Source organism: Cryptotermes secundus, unplaced genomic scaffold, assembly GCF_002891405.2.
Source record: "Cryptotermes secundus unplaced genomic scaffold, Csec_1.0 scaffold1009, whole genome shotgun sequence".
NCBI classification, from domain to species: Eukaryota; Metazoa; Arthropoda; class Insecta; order Blattodea; family Kalotermitidae; genus Cryptotermes; species Cryptotermes secundus.
Window position 1 is genome coordinate 1,225,874 of NW_019744133.1, and position 18,545 is coordinate 1,244,418.

The following is an 18,545-nucleotide window of genomic DNA, read 5'->3' on the forward strand; positions in this document are numbered from 1 at the left end:
TGAGGGTGGATTTTCTGTCTGTTTACACTAACAAGGAAAAGGGAAGACATTTTCAACTGAAAAATACCCAACTTAAATTTTTACAAAATTCCTTTTAACACAGACTATATTACATAAAGCAGATTCATCCCCCTTTTACTGACAACCCTTAATTTCGGGGTGTTGTATTTGCTCTGGAGCTACTCCAAGTAAAGAGTTCTATATTTTCTATCTTCTGTGACATAACACCGTGTAGTTCGTTGAAAGTCAAGAGACGTTGCTTTGGAACATTTCGCTTCCATATACAGGGTCGAAGAGCTTCAAACACTTCCTAAACGTCGGTTGAATTTCAACGGATTACACGGCGTTATATGCCACAAGACAGAGATCTCCATCACAACCGCTGTGATAACCTCAAACCCGACTCAGAAAAAGCTGATGTGCAAGACATAAAAGTGAGGATTCTACATTTACATCACAACAGCGTTAAAAAGGTTCATGTTGTTGCATTAGTTGAACTGTTTCAGTGGGTACAAAGTATAATATTCACGTTGTGAGCGAATAGTCTACCTTGCCTTGAAAAAGAGACAGTGCTTAACATAAACTGTTTTAAAGTCTAGCTCAGTTGGCTGTTTCTGACATCTTGAATGTTCTCCCAAGTTCTGTGGCTGACTGCATGAACTTATCATTCGTAACGAGCAGATGGACGGAATTCAGATGTAGTTAGCCCTACGTATTTTAGGGCGAAAGTGATATACGTCTATATTCTGCAAGCTGAAGCAACAGGGGCGCACTTCTATGCGAAATGAGCGTGGGTCCAAGCTACTTTCTGCGGGTACAACCTTAATGGTTGATGATTGTAATAGGTTTCCTTGTTTCCTTCATTAGAATTAAGGATATCACTTTGAAACGAACGACAACAGTTTCTGATTCAAAGTCTTCACGCCTGAACACTCGCCATAAAACCAATACAGTTGATACAGCGTTGCCAAGTAGTCTACTGATCTACATTTGAACCTGCAGCTGATTCTTTGAATCGGGCTTCTGTTACTGAGCTAGACACAGATTTTTGTCTTTGTTTTGTGTTTTTATTGTGGGATTAACGCGCATATACGTGGGAGATCTCGAATCTTAAGCTGAAGGCTTTCGCGCATGCGCATATCAATAGCTGTTATTCAATGCCAGAAATTAATTGAATGAATGTTTAAGGAAACGGTAGTGTCTATGTTTGAGGTATGATGCCAGCATTAGACTGCTTAATGGGTTGAGAAAGATAAAGAAAAATATCGGGGTAATTGGTCTCCTGGCCGAGGATTCAAAAGCAGGACCTCCAGGTTACATGACACGAGCATCAGTCACTCGATCTTGACGTAACTACACATTATTAGAAGCTGTGAAAAACATTAATCATAATTATCTGCATTCTGATTTCATCTACAATTCCAAAGCCAATGCGACTTCTGTGACCTCTGAAAATACTTCATGTCATCTAATTTTCGAATGCCGTTTGCTTGCTCTGTGTCTGTGGGTGAACGTAGCTATGCGTACCTGACGAATGCCTGAACGTTCTACGAATTTTATTGCTATTTGGAATGTATTCATCATAGGACGGTGCTCCAGCAAATTTAAACTGCAAAGCTCTAAAAATAGTGGACTCCAAAACAACATTTCTATTTCCTCCAAAACGGATAAAACGATATTTCATTAAATTAGTCGTTTATGGGAATGTTTTCATCAATAAAAGCGTACAGGCAGTTGTTCAGCAAACAACGTTTCACTATCTACGCGGGAGAGTCAGTAAATGGGTCACAATTTGATATAGAACTTAAAACGTGTGATATTCGAACCAGGAAAAAAACATATATTTCTTCAAATATCCTACACCAACACTGATACACTTGTCCCATCTCTTTAACAGGGCGCTGAAACCTGCAGCATACAAGTCTCTGTTTTCTCAGCCACTTCCGCACGTCCGTTTCAACCTCTTCGTTATCAGCGAAACGTTTGCTACCAAGGTGGAACCGCTTTATGCGACAAACACTTCCCACCATAAAAAGGAAACAATTATTTATGAATATCCTTTGCACTGAGTCCTTCTGCGCACTAAACAGAAGCACAATATAACCCTGTTCCTCGTTAATACAATCCTCAAGCACTTTCACCATTTTGACTATTGAAACAGCATCTGAACATGTCCATGTTCGTCTACTACATAGGCTGTTTTATTTTATTTTGAAAAAAAAAATGTATATACAAAAAAGGCCTAGGCAATGCCCATCCGGCCCTCTGCAGCCCATTCTTATAAACATCTTATTCTATTTTAATCGTTTCTTGCATCCTGTTGTGTGTTTAATTAACAGTAGAGTGAATTTACCGACTACACAACACGTTTTCTATTATCACTACATATTTCGACCTCAAGAGGTCATCCTCAGGTGTATGAACACGGCTGTATAATACACGCGGTCACATTCATTTTCACTCATTCGACCCTGTATCTTATAAAGACTTACGCTCACTTACATATATAAAAGAACTCGATATATTAGTGAGCGTAAATCTGCTCCATCACTGTCGCCCTCTGGTCGTCGTAGCGTTTACAGTCCCAGAAGATACGTTCCCCCGTTTGGAGCCCGTCACTATCGCATTCAGCTGTGGACAAAAGAAACTCCGTGGCTTGAGTCCGCAAGCGAACTTTACCGACCGAGCGACCGCCGCTTGTCGGCGAAGTTGGTGCCAACTTTAGCAGACAGAGGGTGTCGCAACGAATTTCCACGGCCGTTACTTTCGATTTTCTAGACCGGATTCAGCTGTGGACATAATCTTAAATCCGTTTTGGCTTCATTTAAGAATGGAGCGGCCTGCTCTCACACGGATTATTGACACGAAGGCACGGCGGTTCATTTTTATCTCGCGGAACAACGGAACCTGTACTACATTTCAAAGTAGCTTCATCCTCTCTCCCCTTGCGACCTAGACTGCCATTAGCTGGGCTGTGCTGCTACCTAGTGATCACACATGAAAACCTGTTACGTCCGTTGCAGCTGTTTTACTTCCATTTGTGACCTACTTACTGACTACCCCTCGCATCTGCCTAAGCGCGAAATTTCATCTTTGTTCCAAACGACTAAACCAATTTAAAGTAGCATTTTCCCCCTGGAATGTTTACTTGAGGACGGCGGAAGTCTGTGATCCGTCAAGGGTATACAAGGAAATGTGTGTACTGTCCTTGTACCGATGCTCTTTTCAATAGTGGATGAGCAGGCCATGAAGGGCCTCTTGTAACTACATAACAGCAACATATAATATATTCATGACAGCTAACTGCTATATTGCTACTCGGCAGCAAGGGGATTAGGGACCGTGAGAGGATGAAGTCATCTGAATATGAACAGTACATTAACTAATCCCGCCGATAATTAACATAATTACCAATAGACCTGATTGTCATCGTTACGATATGAAGTTACTAATTAACAATTCCTGGAATACCTAATTTAATGATGTTATTTAATGTATTCATATAACCTAGAGTTTGTCAATTATTTCTATGACAACTGAAGATATGCTAGCAACAATGTTGTTACTATGTACTTGTGTGAAACTCAACTGTAAATGGGACAGTGCGTAAATCCCGTGTGGAGGCTCGGTTGAATACCACCACCGTAGCCCTGCGGAAAGGGAACGCGGTGCCTGGTGGTATAACCGGGCCACCGTGTTCCTGGGTGATATAAATAAAGGGACCTTAGCTTCAAGGTTGGGGGAGTCCCCAATCTCGGAGAGTAAAATGTGGCCATGAATCCAATGGAACTCTGACATGAGAATGACTGCGCTGGCGAGGTCCAGCAGGAACTGTAAACGCCAGACCCATCCCCCCGTCAGGGAGCATGTTACATAAGGACTATAGCCGCAAGGGTTCAGTTGGAAAATAAAATTACTGATCGTGAGTCTCAAACGGCTTGTCGCCAAGACGAACTGAATGGCAGTAAACCGTCAGTCGTAAAGTAACTCGTGTTATCCTTGATTCCCACGCGCAAACCGGATGCCAGGTTAAAGAATGCGGCCCGCATATCATTTTAACATTTCATTATCTTTGCAAAGCTATACCAATATAACGGGCATTTGAAAGTGTTACAGTGGAGCTACACTAGCGCCGTTAGTATCTTTCGCAAGAATATTTGCCAGGAAAAGTTAAAACAACATGGTTATAACCATATATATAAAATGATTGGTTAATAATAACTGATTCGTATTTATTCTTGGTTTACTTAACGACATATATGAGACAAACTCCGTCTTAAGTGCAACAATTTTATTGTAGTCCTTTCTTCTTCCCTTCCTCCACAATACATGTTTCGGCCCTAAATGGCCATCATCAGGTGTGTATTCTTACGTAGCTGCTACACTGCCCGTAGTTTAAAATTTAAAATCACCAGTCTTTCCAATTGTATGTATGTATAAAATCTTTGTTAACCTATACGCGTCAATTTGATTTCTAAAATTTGCACTTTTTTTAAAACTTCAATTCAAATTAAGATGTCTATAAATCTTCTTTTTTCCAAATGTTTAAAAAAATAAAATTTTCTCGGGGTACACGCCCTATGTCTATAGTGCTGCAGCGGTTACTTCTTGTTTAATCGCTGTTCAGGTATTGTTCTGTGTAGGCTCTCTCTGTGTGTGTCGCTGCTTATCTTTAATTGTAGCCGCGGAGTGGATATGGACCTATAGTAAACATATATCACGTGATTGCTCTCCAGCCAGTCTACTGGCGTGTCCGTCGGATCTATAGAAAACATAGTTTCTTCTACTGTTGCGTGTTGGACCGTGCTTACAGAGCTGTTGCCTGGCAACGCGTTGATCAAATCCGTTACAGTATAATTCTAATGAACACTAATATGCACCACTCGAAAGACACTTTACTTCAGCACTTGGTAGCCACAGTAAGAGCGAAGACACTGCGGCCTCTCAATGATACAGTGTAACATCCATTGCGCAGATGACAGGAAGTCTCATCATTTGTTAGGATAGTTCTCCTATTATTAACTTATCCTCATTTCCCCCGTATTCTTTTCCAGTACTACGTTATCTACTGATGCGTCGAAGCCGATATTTAACGCCATATTCCAAAAATAACACACATAAATAGTACATCGTAAACGTCTCAATTATCTAGTATAACACGTTTCATATATCCACACCAAAATACGTATTATACGAGTATTACGTATATTATAATATACGTAATTACGTATATTATAATACGCATTATCAATACGACGGGAGAGTCAATCTACACTCACACAAGAACTGATCTCTGATTCGTGCTGTTACTTCATTCTAAGTCTCACGCTCACATAAATATTATGTATATAATGATGTGTATCCGATATAGTTCCTCGCACGGCAGCGTAGTTGGTTGAGGCACTATGCTACAAGCCGGAAGGTTGCGGGTTCGATTCCTGATGAGGTCACTGGACTTTTTTCAATTTACCTAATCCTTTCAGCCGCACTATGGCCCTGGGGTCGACTCAGCCTCTAACAGAAATGAATACCAGGAATCTTTCTGGCGGTAAAGGGCGACCGGCGCTTAAGACTGACAACCTCACCACCATCTGTGAGCTGAATGTCTACAAAATGTGGGAGTCTCGACGTCTCACAACCCAATGGGCCTCCACGGTCTCTTACAGGGATAGATTACTTTTATTCGATATAGTTCTGTTGTCTCTCTTGTTACTTGTGTGTGGTGCTCCCGATGTTGAATGAAAACGTCCGTTTGACGTTGAGTGATTGATGTACCTGGTTACATACACGTTCTCGGTACAGTTACGTCGTCACTGGCCCATGTTTATTGGCTGTAGTGCTCTTGGTTGGCCTGAAGAGAGTTCATTTTAATCGGTTCTTGTCTCGATAGGCGGACGGTACAGTGAAATGTACGATTTACCTAAAGATGGGCATGTTCGGCCGAAACATGCCGCACGAATAACAAGAACTAAAGAATGGGATGAAAGTTTGGCAGTAACCACATGGCCGTTGAAAAAAAAAAACGAAAAATTGTATTAATAACACACGAAAAAAATAGCTAAAAATGAATAACAGCAACAGGATATATATATAATATATAAATATATATTAATATATATATAAATAACAATATAAATTTGAAGAACCTCCTCCTCCCAAAAGAGAAGTAACATATGTTTCCAGAGTTCTGGATTTTCACGATGACGGTCAATCCTCCGATTTCTGAATACAGTCTGGATGCTTAGGTCATTGTTATCATTTCTCGTCCTGTTCTCCTTGGCAGAAATAGACGTACATTTGGTTAGTGGGCGGGAAGTTTCAGAAGACGGTTCTCGGAATAAAGTTCCACGAGTTTGGCAGTACTGGCTGGTAGTGATGGCTCTGTTTTGATCTTGTCTGCATGGATCTGGCGTCACAGAGTACGTGGAACATGTTTCCTTCTTTTTGCCAACAGTTTCTGACAAGCGGGGGTGTCCAGCCTCCAGTTAATATAATTCTAGTCCATGCTGTTATATTCTTCCCTGTCTCATATCGAATCTAGGTCAGAGTAATATTAACGCACCTGCATGCATATATAAATTACACCGGAAGTGCAATTTTGCTTCTGGCATTATAGGAAAAACACATACTAAATATCTGGCCCCAAAAGGAATTAAATGATAGGAGGTTGGAGAAAACTCCACAATGAGCAGTTTCACAACTTGTATCCCCGCCAAGTATAATCAGAATTATGAGGTGAAGGAGGATGAGACGGGCAGGTAATGTAGCACGAAAGGGGCAGAAGAGGAATGCATATATCGGTGAGAAATCCAGAAGAGACAACTAGGTAGACCAAGACGTGGGTGGGTGGGTGGATAATATTGAAATGGATCTTAGAGAGACAGTATTGAGTGGCATGAACTGGACTGATTTGGTTCAGGACTGCGACAAGTGGAGGGTTCTTGTGAATAGGGTAATGAAATTTCGGGTTTCGTAACATATTGGGAAGTTCTTGAGTAGTTGAACAACTGTCAAGGAGGATGAGATGGGCAGGGAATGTAGCACGAATGAGGACATCATGAATGTCGTCAGTGTTATGGAGGAAAATCCAGGAGTAAAGAGATAAATAGGATGATCAGGACGTCGATGGGAGAATAACATTAAACTTCCTTAGAGAAACATGATATGAGGGTGTGGACTGGATTCATGTGGCTCAGGACAGAGGCCAGTAGCAGCCTCTTGTGTAAACGGCAATGAACCTTCGGGTTCCATAAAAAAGCTGTGAATTTGTAACTGCCGAGTCCTCAAGAATGACACGGCTCTATGGAGTACGTTAATACCAGTATGTAAGAATGCGACTCCTCCGTCAGTTTCTGCTTCCTGTTTTGTATCACAGGCTTAACAGGGAACGCCCAATTTTATTAAATTTACACCATACTGTTGACTGTAGCCAATATGTTCGGTCTTAGTGACAGGCGATCCAATAAACGCACGACAGCAGCAACAGCGACCCTACCATGGCCAGCACAGAGATACAGTAACAGAAGATCCACAAATCCAGCCTATGTCTTGAAACGATAGAGGGCGAACAAACAGACTACCAAGTGAACCCACAAGGCTACGTCAATTTTTTTGAAATGAGGAAAGTGGGCAAAAAAAAATAAATATACACACTCGTATGTAATGAACGATATACAATTACTGACTTTTCCGACATCAGCCTACTGAAGTCCCGGAGATAGGGACTAGCTTCATTGACTGGGCCCAACTGAGTAGGCCTTTTGCATGAACACGGAGGCAGAGTCCAATCTCCGAAATGTCGTTTTAATTAAAGAGAAAACCATGAATGATAGGCATAAAAGCTTGTAACTGTACGAGGGACAGTCATGAAACAGGTCACAAATGAATATAAAACGTAAAACATGTGACATTCAAACCTGGAAGAAACATTTATTTCTCGACGTATCCTGTATGAATAATGAGACACTTGTCCCACCGCTTTACCAGTGCGTCGAAACCCATAGCGTAGTCTTTTTGACTGTTGTCTCAGCCATTTCCGCACCCCCGTTTCAACAACTTCGTCAACAGCGAAAAGTTTGCCACACAGTTGTGAACTCAGGGCACGGATGTTTAGTTTGTGTGTGGATTTTTCTGTGTTCGTGTACAGGTAGAGGCCTTGCGACGAGCTGATCACCCGCCCAAGGAGTCCTACCGAATGTGTAAGATCTAGAAAAACCGAAGTGAACGGAGAACCTAGGCCCACTGGGGCTGTAGTGCCAAGGGAAAAAGAAAGTAAGTAAGGAACTGGGAAGAACTGGTCGGACTGGATTAGCGGCGACCCTCCAGACTCGTACTTTGAATGCGCGCGACCGGAATTTCAGTTGGGCACCGGCTATCGTGACGTATCTCGTGGTTTCCTTCAGGTAAATGCCCAATTTGTATGAGACAGCTCCCAAATAATTAAATCATCATAACATTCAACGATACATACTCTAGCTACTAACAGTGTCGTGAAATAAGCCACAAGAACTGGAATATGTGGAAGGAATCGGCGATTGAAGAATTCGTGATACTATTCCATCATCTGTCTGCAGAGAGAGTGAGGCAAATCATGAAAACCTCAGAATAATCTGTGTACCGGCCGAAAATCGAAGTGGGTACTTCAAAGACACAAAGTCAAGCGTTGTGTCTTCAACCCATTCGCTCGGTTTCATATATTAACCTGTTCACCTATGCAACTGTTTTGTTGTTTCTGTGAAGTAATAAGGAGGCAGCCGATTAGAAACATGGCGCACTCTGCTGTACCGAGCCTGGACTGACAGAGGCCATGTATATATTGTACAGTGGAGTAGCCATCATGAATAACTTTGTAAAATAAGTGTATATACCGACAACGGACTTAATACTACCGACTATGATTTACAAATGACTGACCCGACCTCTCGTCAGAGAGGGTGCCCCACATGGACAGCACAGTAACTTTCATACAAGAAGAAACATCTGGTCATGAGCCTCAGTCGGGGCTCAACACCAAGACACAGAGAATGACTGACTTTATTTCATGAGTATGAGGTGGTTTCTTACCTGTGGGTAGTCTCCAAACTTCGTCTGATAGTCGAAGACGTATAGATAGGAATTTCTTCTTGCAGCGGAGTGCAGATCCGCTGTATGGACAACAGGTGCCACTACTTGTGCGTCGCTTAAAGCCTCCAATGTTTCATCTCTGATGTTTATTGGATGTTGCACTGGTCTTTCCCAGTCTGTGTACTCATTGACAATAGTTGCGAGTATCTCCGATAGATGGAACCGGTAGGTATTCCTCACAAATGTTCTCAATATCCTAGAGCGTCTGTCCGCTTCGATCCCATACTGAACATCCTCTCCAGAAAATGCAAAGTACGCTTCCGCCTTAACAACTCCAAGAAGCAGGTCATACCTTGAAAGCTTCGAGACCACGGACTTTCTCAAGAGGACACTGTTCAATGTGTTGAATCCAGAGTCACTACTGGAACTTGAACTACCGGGATTAACAGAACTACCACTCCCACTCACATAGTCACCGTATCTTGAGGAACTATCTGTATTACTGCTGGATCCACCACCCCCACCACCTGGGGGTTCACCGCTGTCAATAACAACGCCGTCGATTGAGGGCCCGAAGGCTGTGGAGAACTCGGGTGCCTCTATAGGTGTCGCCAGTAACGTATCAAGTGGACGCTCACGCAAGCATTTGAGCAGATGTGGTTGCGGTAGATCTGGCGAACAGTTGGCATGGCGAGCTACCTGCTGTGCGTACCGGGCAGGATTCTCTACCAGGGCCCATGGACTCAGACCTGAACCGCTCATCAAGACGGCTCGGTGGAACAGGAGACCTGAAAAGACGCCAAGGATTTAGCTGAGTAGCATTCGAGTCTGTGTGCATATACTAAGCAAGACTGGAGAGACTGGAGAGAGACAAACCTTTGGTAAATGTCTCTCTGTATTTAAGAGCAGTAACGTAACCGGCTACTCTAGGCAAGTTTGCAGAGAGTTCGCTAGAACGCCGATGGAGATCTGCACGTATACTGACCGCAGGGTATGATATCGTATGGCGAAGCACGTCGCATTTAGGATTGTGCATGAAAGTGTCACGTAATATCGAATAAGACCAAGAGTAACCTTGAATGTGCAGAAGAAAAATTTCAGAAAAGGGGGTGGATTCGAGGGTGCGAGAAGTGACAGGCTGCCAGTTGTTTGTAAGGCACCTTCGAAGCAGGTTATACTTACGGGTTTTCTATCTTCAGTTTAAAAGCGTCAGTTTCCTTGTGCGCTAAATCGTACATAATGAGTAAGAAATTAGGTAAGGGTATAGGTCTACACGCCGGTCATGGTAGCCGAGCGGTTTAAGGCATGCACTGTCTTCCCTCGCTCGGAAGCCGGGATCGTGGATTCGAATCCCACTCAGGGCATGGATGTTTGTGTGCGTTTTTCTGTGTTTGTGTACAGGTAGAGACCCTGCGACGAGCTGATCACCCGCCCAAGGAGCCCTACCGAATGTCTAAGATCTAGTAAAACTGAAGTGAAACGGAAAGTTTCATGGAGGTAGGCCTAGGGTCCACTGGGGCTGTAGTGTCAATAAAAAAAAACAGGTCTATACTCACAGACGAAGCAAGTAATTGCAAATGTATATAATTATTTGAAGTCAATATATTTGTATTATTGTAATATGTTCTTCGAAAAGAGAATAGGGTAGTTTCAATGAAACACGTGGGGTCGGTGAAAGTGGAAGAACAAGTGTTAAGAAACTCCTCCCACCCAAAGCTATGGGCGGGATTTGACTAGGGATGCAGGGCCTTGTTCGAAGTTACGCGACACTGTCTATAACACATTATTGAGGCAGCAGCTACAGTCCGATTTCCGAATCATGTTTAGGCCACTGACGGGCAGGCAGGCCCACTGCTCGAGATCATTTCTAATGCACTATGCATTTATTGAACAAATGAATACAAGTCAACTCAATTCCGTGGAGAGCTTCTGTTTATTTGTGGCGTTTCAATTGCTTTCCTCTCCTATCAAAGAGACGAGTTATTCACTCTATGTCGACGCGTTTCCTACAACCGAGAGAGCGAATAGTGAGAGAAGAGGACGCAGAAAAGAAGTCACAACTTTCTGAAAGTAAAAGTTCGAGTAGAAACGGTTAAGATTTCAATACATCTTACAGACTCGTTCTTAATACCCGTAATGTTAGGTCTAATATCAATGATATGAATAACTGAAAAGAGCTATAGACTATTCAGAGTTTACATGGATATGAAATACACAAGTAAAAAAAAGTAAAGCTATCCCTGTAACAGGCCGTGAAGGCCCATAGGGTTGTGAGACGTTGAGGGTCCCACATTATCTAGACAATCGGCTCAAAGATGGTGGTAAGATTGTCAGCCTTGCGAGCCGGCCGCGCTCTACTCCCCAGGAAAATTATTTAATTAATTCCTGGTACCCATTTCTGTTACAGGCTGAGTCGACCCCAGGGCGATAGTGCGGCTGGAAGGATTAGGCCAACTGAAAAAATCCAATGACCTCATCGGGACTTGAACCCGCGACCTTCCGGCTTGTAGCATAGCCCCCCAACCAACTACGCTACCGCGTGCCCCACTATGAAATACACAAACCAGACTGAGATGCGTAGTTGACAAGCAAATGGCGGGCCCACAAGTGACATTTCCCCGCCCCCGTTCGAGAGAAAGGTAACGTGATACAGCTCCATACGCAGTGTGAATACAGTACAGTGCACCATGTGGGAAGCACATGACAACTGAATGAATGAGCTTATCATTATAGAGAAGATGTAATATCACCATATGCGAGCACACATTAGATTCCATCATTCCATTTTAATTTGTTATAAAACACATTAATTTAATTATCAATTACCGATTTCTGAACATAATTCATCGCCCACAGCTCTAAATTATAAGTTACCTTGGAGATGCACGTAAATTTACTTGCTATGTGATTAGATTCTGTATATTTACAGCAGGGTTTGTGTTGCGCAACGAACAGTCTTTCACAAGAAGCCATTTGTTTTACCTCCAATTAAAAGTTTCTGGGGAACAAAAGGATAACAAATTTCCTACATATCAGATGATGCTGTCTCGAAAGAGGAATGAGGAATCACAGTTTAGCAAGTGGTGGGCTGTGGGTACTTTCTCAAGGTGGATACAACTGACTAACCTGGACGTTGCTCTAAACCGCCGAGTACCCTCAAGTTTTATTGTCTCTGCTTTCATTCACAGACTGTGTTGATGGACACTTAAATAATATAACAGAACACAACATGAAGCGAAGATCAAATATTCCCACATTTCTTTAAGCAACATTTTAATTCTTCCTGCGTTGTTCTCACTAGCATATCAAATGCTGATCTACGGATGCATGAAAAAGACCGCGGATTAAACTGTATTACAAAAATAATAAACTTGTTTATGTGGAACTGCATCCAGCTTTACATTCGACTCCGAGAATTTGGCCTGTAAAAACAACTAAATACAAGCACACACGAACTATATTATATTTAAGCATCCTGCTGCACTATACACTTCCATATGTAATAATACAAATGCCGTCGTGAATGCCAGTTTATTTGGCGAGTTTTTAAAACAAAACTGACAGGCTGTTGTTTTAGATTTTGGACTGTCCTTCTATCATACAGATAAGACGAAGTCCCCAAACATAATTTTCACACAGATTATGTTGGATCAGTTAATCGTCCTACGTATAGTTAAATTTCACGATGTTTCGGAAGACGGATTGGGGGAACAGCAAACTTNACTGCAGTTCAGACGTTGTGAGCTGTTGCTGTGAGAATCTGGTAACTGAGGCCGGGTACCGTTCGGGAATCCAGAGAAAGTGAAGAGTCTCTCATTGAAAGCCATTACCGAGCAACGGCTAGTGAAGACCTAAAAGACTTTTATGTGTGCTGTAGTTACAGTGATATTATTTGGAGTGTGTAACTCAGTGAGTCTGTCGCATTTATTTGCACTTATAAGAGCCCAATAAACACGATTATCAATCCAAACACCGTCTAGAGTCACTAAATCACGTGACAATATTATGAGTTCAGGACCCTGGTCCTTTCCGTATGATGTTAGCAGAGGGACTAAGGGAACATCCATAAAACACATACAACACTGAAAGTACGACACTAGGAGTCGATTATGAGTCACATTATGAAGAGAACGATTTAAAACGAACTAGCTCTGTAACGGATCTATTGTGAAAAATTAAATTAAAATTAAAATTAAAAATTTTTAATGAATACCAGTATAGTTTCAAGCAAGGGGTACAACTGTTTAGATTTTATTGATCACAATTGCAATTAGAGCGCATGTGAAACCACAAACTCACTGGGTCAAATGTTACATTACAAGGACCACAATGCATTGTTCCACATAATTTAGATTTTTAATCAGCTCATTTACAGAATGAAATCAAAATGTCAGTAACATTTGTTTCAAAAGCTTTAAAGGAGAGCTCAGCATGAAGCTCCTTGTATATCGAAATACGATAAATTTTCCATACTCGCGAAGTTGAGGTTTCTGTGAGGTCACTCGAATATGGATGTTGAAGTCATCGAAAGAGGACATGAGGTCTGGTTCATGACATGCTAAAACATGGGCAGTGACAAGGTAAACAGAGCATAACATAGATATAAATAAGTTAACAGTAATATTGTGTATACTGTATTTATTAGTAATAATGATATAATAATATTAATTAATGCCGATCATAATGGCCGCGTGGTCTAAGGCAAGAACTGTCTTCGTTCCGTACAAACACTGGGGTCGTGGGCTCAAATCCCGCCCGAGGCGAGAATGTTTGCGTTTATTCTGTTTGTATTGCCCTGTGTAGGTATTGCGGCGAGCTGATCGACTGAGCTATCCCGGTTTCCTCGTACCGCTTTAAAACATTATAACATCCAGAATACCTCTCATCCGTTCCAAGAACGAATTCTAGGACTTGAAGTATTTTGCAGAATATTCTCCACCAAACTCATAATGAGTGCGGATGACACGCGTCTACGCAGGTGTGCGAGATTAGTAGTGCTTCTGCCATGTTTCCTTCTTTCTTTTCCATTTCATTTTCTTTTTTTCTTTCCACTACGTTTCTCCGTTCCGTTCATCCCACATTCCGTCTTTTGTTTCAATATGTTTTATTCTTTGTTTTTTACCCCTTTCCTCTATCCATCTTTTCTTTATTTCTATCATTAATCTTTCCCTTGTTTCTTTCCTTCTCAGTATAGAGCATGTTAGCACCGCATCTTGTATTACTAATCTGAACTTCAACCTTTCCCTGTTTCGGGTACAGAAAGTCGACGTGCCAACAAATAGAGCTGCTCCTCTCACTGGTGGAAGGTGAGGAATATTCATGAGCTTCCAATGTTCCTTGTAACGAGGCGATGAACTAGTCAGGTTTAACCACTTGCTGTTAGTCCTCATACGGGCTCTGGGGTTAATGATGTCTTTTTGTACACTAATATCAGCCTGTCCCCCTTGTCCCTTGCGCCGTACTTTGAACAAAAGTAAATTCGCTTCTTACTGACTATGGGAACTCCCTAAAACTTGACCGGCCAGAGGATGTATACACATGGCTTGTTCCGTATCACGTAAGTATACTATAAAGTTAACCTCCTCTGTGTCTAAGCATCGTATCATAAAGGCGTACAGGATAATTTAGGTTAAGTTACACACTGTTCAAAGTACGCGTGTCTCTGACCTTAAGCCACAGAACGGAATCCTTTTTAACGGCATTAAGGTATCATCTCCCATGTCTAGTGGCGAAGAGAAACATATTTCTTCATGGGCATTCAAGCTCAGCTGTCACACCCATGACCAATGGCTGACCGAATGGAATATCCCGCGGTTAGGAAATAAAAATTCTGTACAGTGCAGTCGCCATTTTATTCTAGAATGCATTCGTGAAGACCTCGCATATTCAAGACAAATTTTGAAACACATACACTGCCGACTATTCTTTTTTTTTGGGGGGGGGATTTAACATTATTTCAAACTTTGCGTAGAAAGTGAGATGTTATTAATATTTTTTTATATATCGTACTACTTAAAATTCGCATAAAAATGCGACCGCTGCATTTCTTTCAGGGTGATATATGTAGCCATTTAACACCACAGACCCACAGCAGCTGAAAAAGGATATTTAAATAACGTAACATCTGAACATATACAGGGTGATTCACGAAGTTTTACCCCGGCTTATGGTACATATTCCTGGGGTTATTTCCTGCAAAATTTCCTTATAAACTTGTGGTCCATTTTCAATAGTTACGGAGTAACAATAGATTTTCGAAACGCATCACTGTGAATGCAGCGCTATGCTTCAGCGTGGGTGACCATGCGTTTCAGTCAGCTATGTCTGCAGATAAGGTAGACCGGTTTGAATGTTGCGCGTAGGTAGATAGGCAGAGCGGTTCATACGCGTGCGACGCATTGTGTTGACGTGCAGGGAGACATTTTTGAAAATCGTATGTAAATCCAGTCGTCTTCTAAGGCACTACAGTTTAAAGGAAACAGATTGATAGAAGGGTGTGATATGCAACCATTGGTATGTTTACAGAATGGGATGCTGAAAATAATGTAATTTTGTAACATAAAATCGATGAAAAATGTTGCACAATGCAAAATTAAGAAATTGAAAAAAAAAATGGTTTTAGAATGCTTCTTTCCTAAAACATTAACGATTTAAAAAGTGTTTGTATTGTATTTCTACTTTGTTTTGACTGAAATTCGAAGAAAAAAAGATTTTTCGCCAGTTTTCAAATTACTGTATCTCTTTAATTATGAGTTGGATACCATTAGTATATTAACATTTTTTGTTCCAAATTACCTCAGGAATGCCCTCCCTAAGTGGGGGTAAAACTTCGTGAATCACCCTGTATTCGTTTCACTCTCAGTAACTTCCGACACTGTTAAAGTGGCGAGTTGAAACTTGTTAGGCGAACCTACAAGGGTGGCGGGAACACGCAGTGCACACTGCTTTTGTCTAGTGCACGCTGATTCGCCGTATTCTTTGATCATATGTCGTATTACTATTACGCTGTGACATGACGCCTGAAAGCCGGAATAGCAGATCCAGACTGGAAATCCAATGCTAGACAACGGCTCGCTAAACGCAAGTTACCGCCACAACGAACAGACGCCGAACGGCTAGCCAGGCACATGTTTCGTAGCAACAGATGAACACAGAATATAACAGGGGAACTGTAAGACATGGTGATATATTGGGTTTGCCCCTATGTTATAAAAGAAAGTTCGTTCGTGAGTTTATTGATTACCCGGCGTGGAGGCGGGGCCGAATACCTCCACCGTAGCCCTGAGTCGTAGGAGGCGACAAAAGAAGTTTCGAATCTGAGAGAAAATATGGTCACGAGTCCCACTGGACTAGGACCCGAGAATGCGCTGGCGAGGACCAGCACCAATTGCAAACGACAGACCAGTCCTGTAGTGAGACACACCGCCCCACAACAACAAACCCGTAACTGTTTGCCAGTAATAAAAACCTTGTCGTAAGCCCCAGATGGATGTTTTATTCCAAGGCAGACTGGCCGACTCTCCGTTGGTCGTAACATAAGAAAGCCCAGAGTTCAGTAGTTGACTGTTACCAGGAAACGCCTAGTGAAAGCAGACATAGAAGACTTTATTTTGTGTGCTGTAGTTATGGTGATCTTTAAGAGTGTGTACGAGTAAACCAGTGGGACTGTTATAATTATTTGTAGTTACGACCTGTAAGTGGTCAATAAATCTATTCAATCCAAACCTCGTCTACAGTCACTCATACATGGGAAATTCTTGTTTTCGAGACCTCACGCACCATCCGGTCAACAGCAGACAGTCAACTATGCAGAAGGCTCGGGTGATAGCTGGTGATGAAAGCTGACGTGGGTGCCGTTTTGATGTCCAAGCAGAGGCCTCACTGCAAGTTAAGCGACCAATCGGCGTGCATCTGCATTTTGCAAGATGCTTAACGTCACTTTAACGTCTTAACTTCAGCCCGAGTTTCTAGGGTTCACATTAATTTACACAATCTTTGCAAAACAGCATTACCTGTCTCCTGCAAACCTCGTGTTAACAAGGCAAAAAAGGGAAATATATCCCTCTAACGGGTCGTAGAGGTCCATAGGGTTGTGACTCGTTGAGGCTCTCATAATTTCTAAACAATCGGCTCACAGATTGCGGTCCTTTAGCCCCAGGAAGATTCGTGGTACTCATTCCTGTTAGAAAGTGAGTCGGCCCCAGGGTCATACTGCGACTGGAAGAATTTGCTAAATTGAGAAAGTCAGTGACTTCATGGGGAGTCCAACCCGCGACTTTCAGCCTTGTAGAGCAATGCCTCAAACAACTACGCCACCGCGTGCCCCGTTTAGTTCAGAGGTAGAAACAGAAAACTTAAATTATATATTGAGGAGGTTTGTGTTGCAAACTGTTCAGCACACGCAATTCTTTTACTTACGTTAATGTAAACACATTGAAACGAAGCATCTAATGGTATAAAAACGCTCAAATATAACGACTTAAGGGCAACAAAAAACTTTCCTTCCTTACAGCGAAAGGAATTTAATCAGCCGAATCCTCATAATTGCAAGCATACGTCAGGAGTTTTGCTGAAAGTTGCTAAGGAAGTGTTTCAGACATCCGAAAAAGAAGAAGTGGCCAGGATATCTTCAGAGAGGAGGGGAATTTGATTAGATTATCGATAACGAAGAGGAAGATGAAGTGTGGGTGGGAAGAACAAATAGAAGCGGAAGAGTACAGAAGTGTAAAAAGAGAAGTAAAAAGGTTCAGCCGATCCTCTCTCCAATACTTCATTCTGATGAAGGTGGAGTTCCGAGAAATGGCTAGCCTTAACGTTGGGTTTCAATTTAAAGTCAGATGTTCATCTCCCGGCCAGGACACTCAGGTAAGAAGATTCCCTGCCATAACCTACTCTCCATGAACTGCCCAGCTGAATAATTCTCTTTCAACATTTCCCTCAATGACCATTAAGGAAACATACGTTCTGACACTGAGGGTACTGTTCTGTATGAAAAGACGGCATTTCTGTGACTGATATAGAGAGGGCAGGCAATATTACAAAAGATTACCAGAGGAAAATATTGTGACGCGGGGCCTACGAGCCGCAGTATCGGAACTGGAGCCGGGCGTCCACTGCCTGCAAATGGCTGGGCGAACGTATTCCCAGACACTACACGAATATGTGCCCACTGCTACGCAACGGTTCTAGCTCCTATGGTTCCTCTTTCACTGTAGAAAGCTGATAACCACAGCAACTAATCGTAAGTTGCAAAGTAACGACTTCTAAAACAGACTGTTAGCACGGATATCAAATGTGGAAATCTTCAAGTACGTGATTCCTATCCAAGCCGCCTAACAGGGATAAAAGTAAGTCACAAGTTCAGAAGTGAATTTAAGTCTCAAATCTGAGAGAGTAAAATTTGGTCGTTGACCCGAGAATGGCTGCGCTGGCGAGGACCATCAGCAGTTGTAAACGACAGACCCGTTCTCTAGTCAGAGAGA

At 42.2% G+C, this 18,545-nt stretch overlaps 1 protein-coding gene across 2 annotated transcripts in view; it reads right to left on the reverse strand.

Moving 5' to 3' along the window:
* Positions 1-18,545, reverse strand: part of LOC111874568 (neuroligin-2) — a 169,162-nt gene that overhangs the window by 77,675 nt on the left and 72,942 nt on the right. For both annotated transcript variants that reach the window (XM_023870174.2, XM_033755506.1), the window contains exon 4: positions 9,064-9,851. In XM_023870174.2, the coding sequence (XP_023725942.1) occupies positions 9,064-9,851 (788 nt within the window). The remainder of the gene's footprint in view (positions 1-9,063; positions 9,852-18,545) is intronic.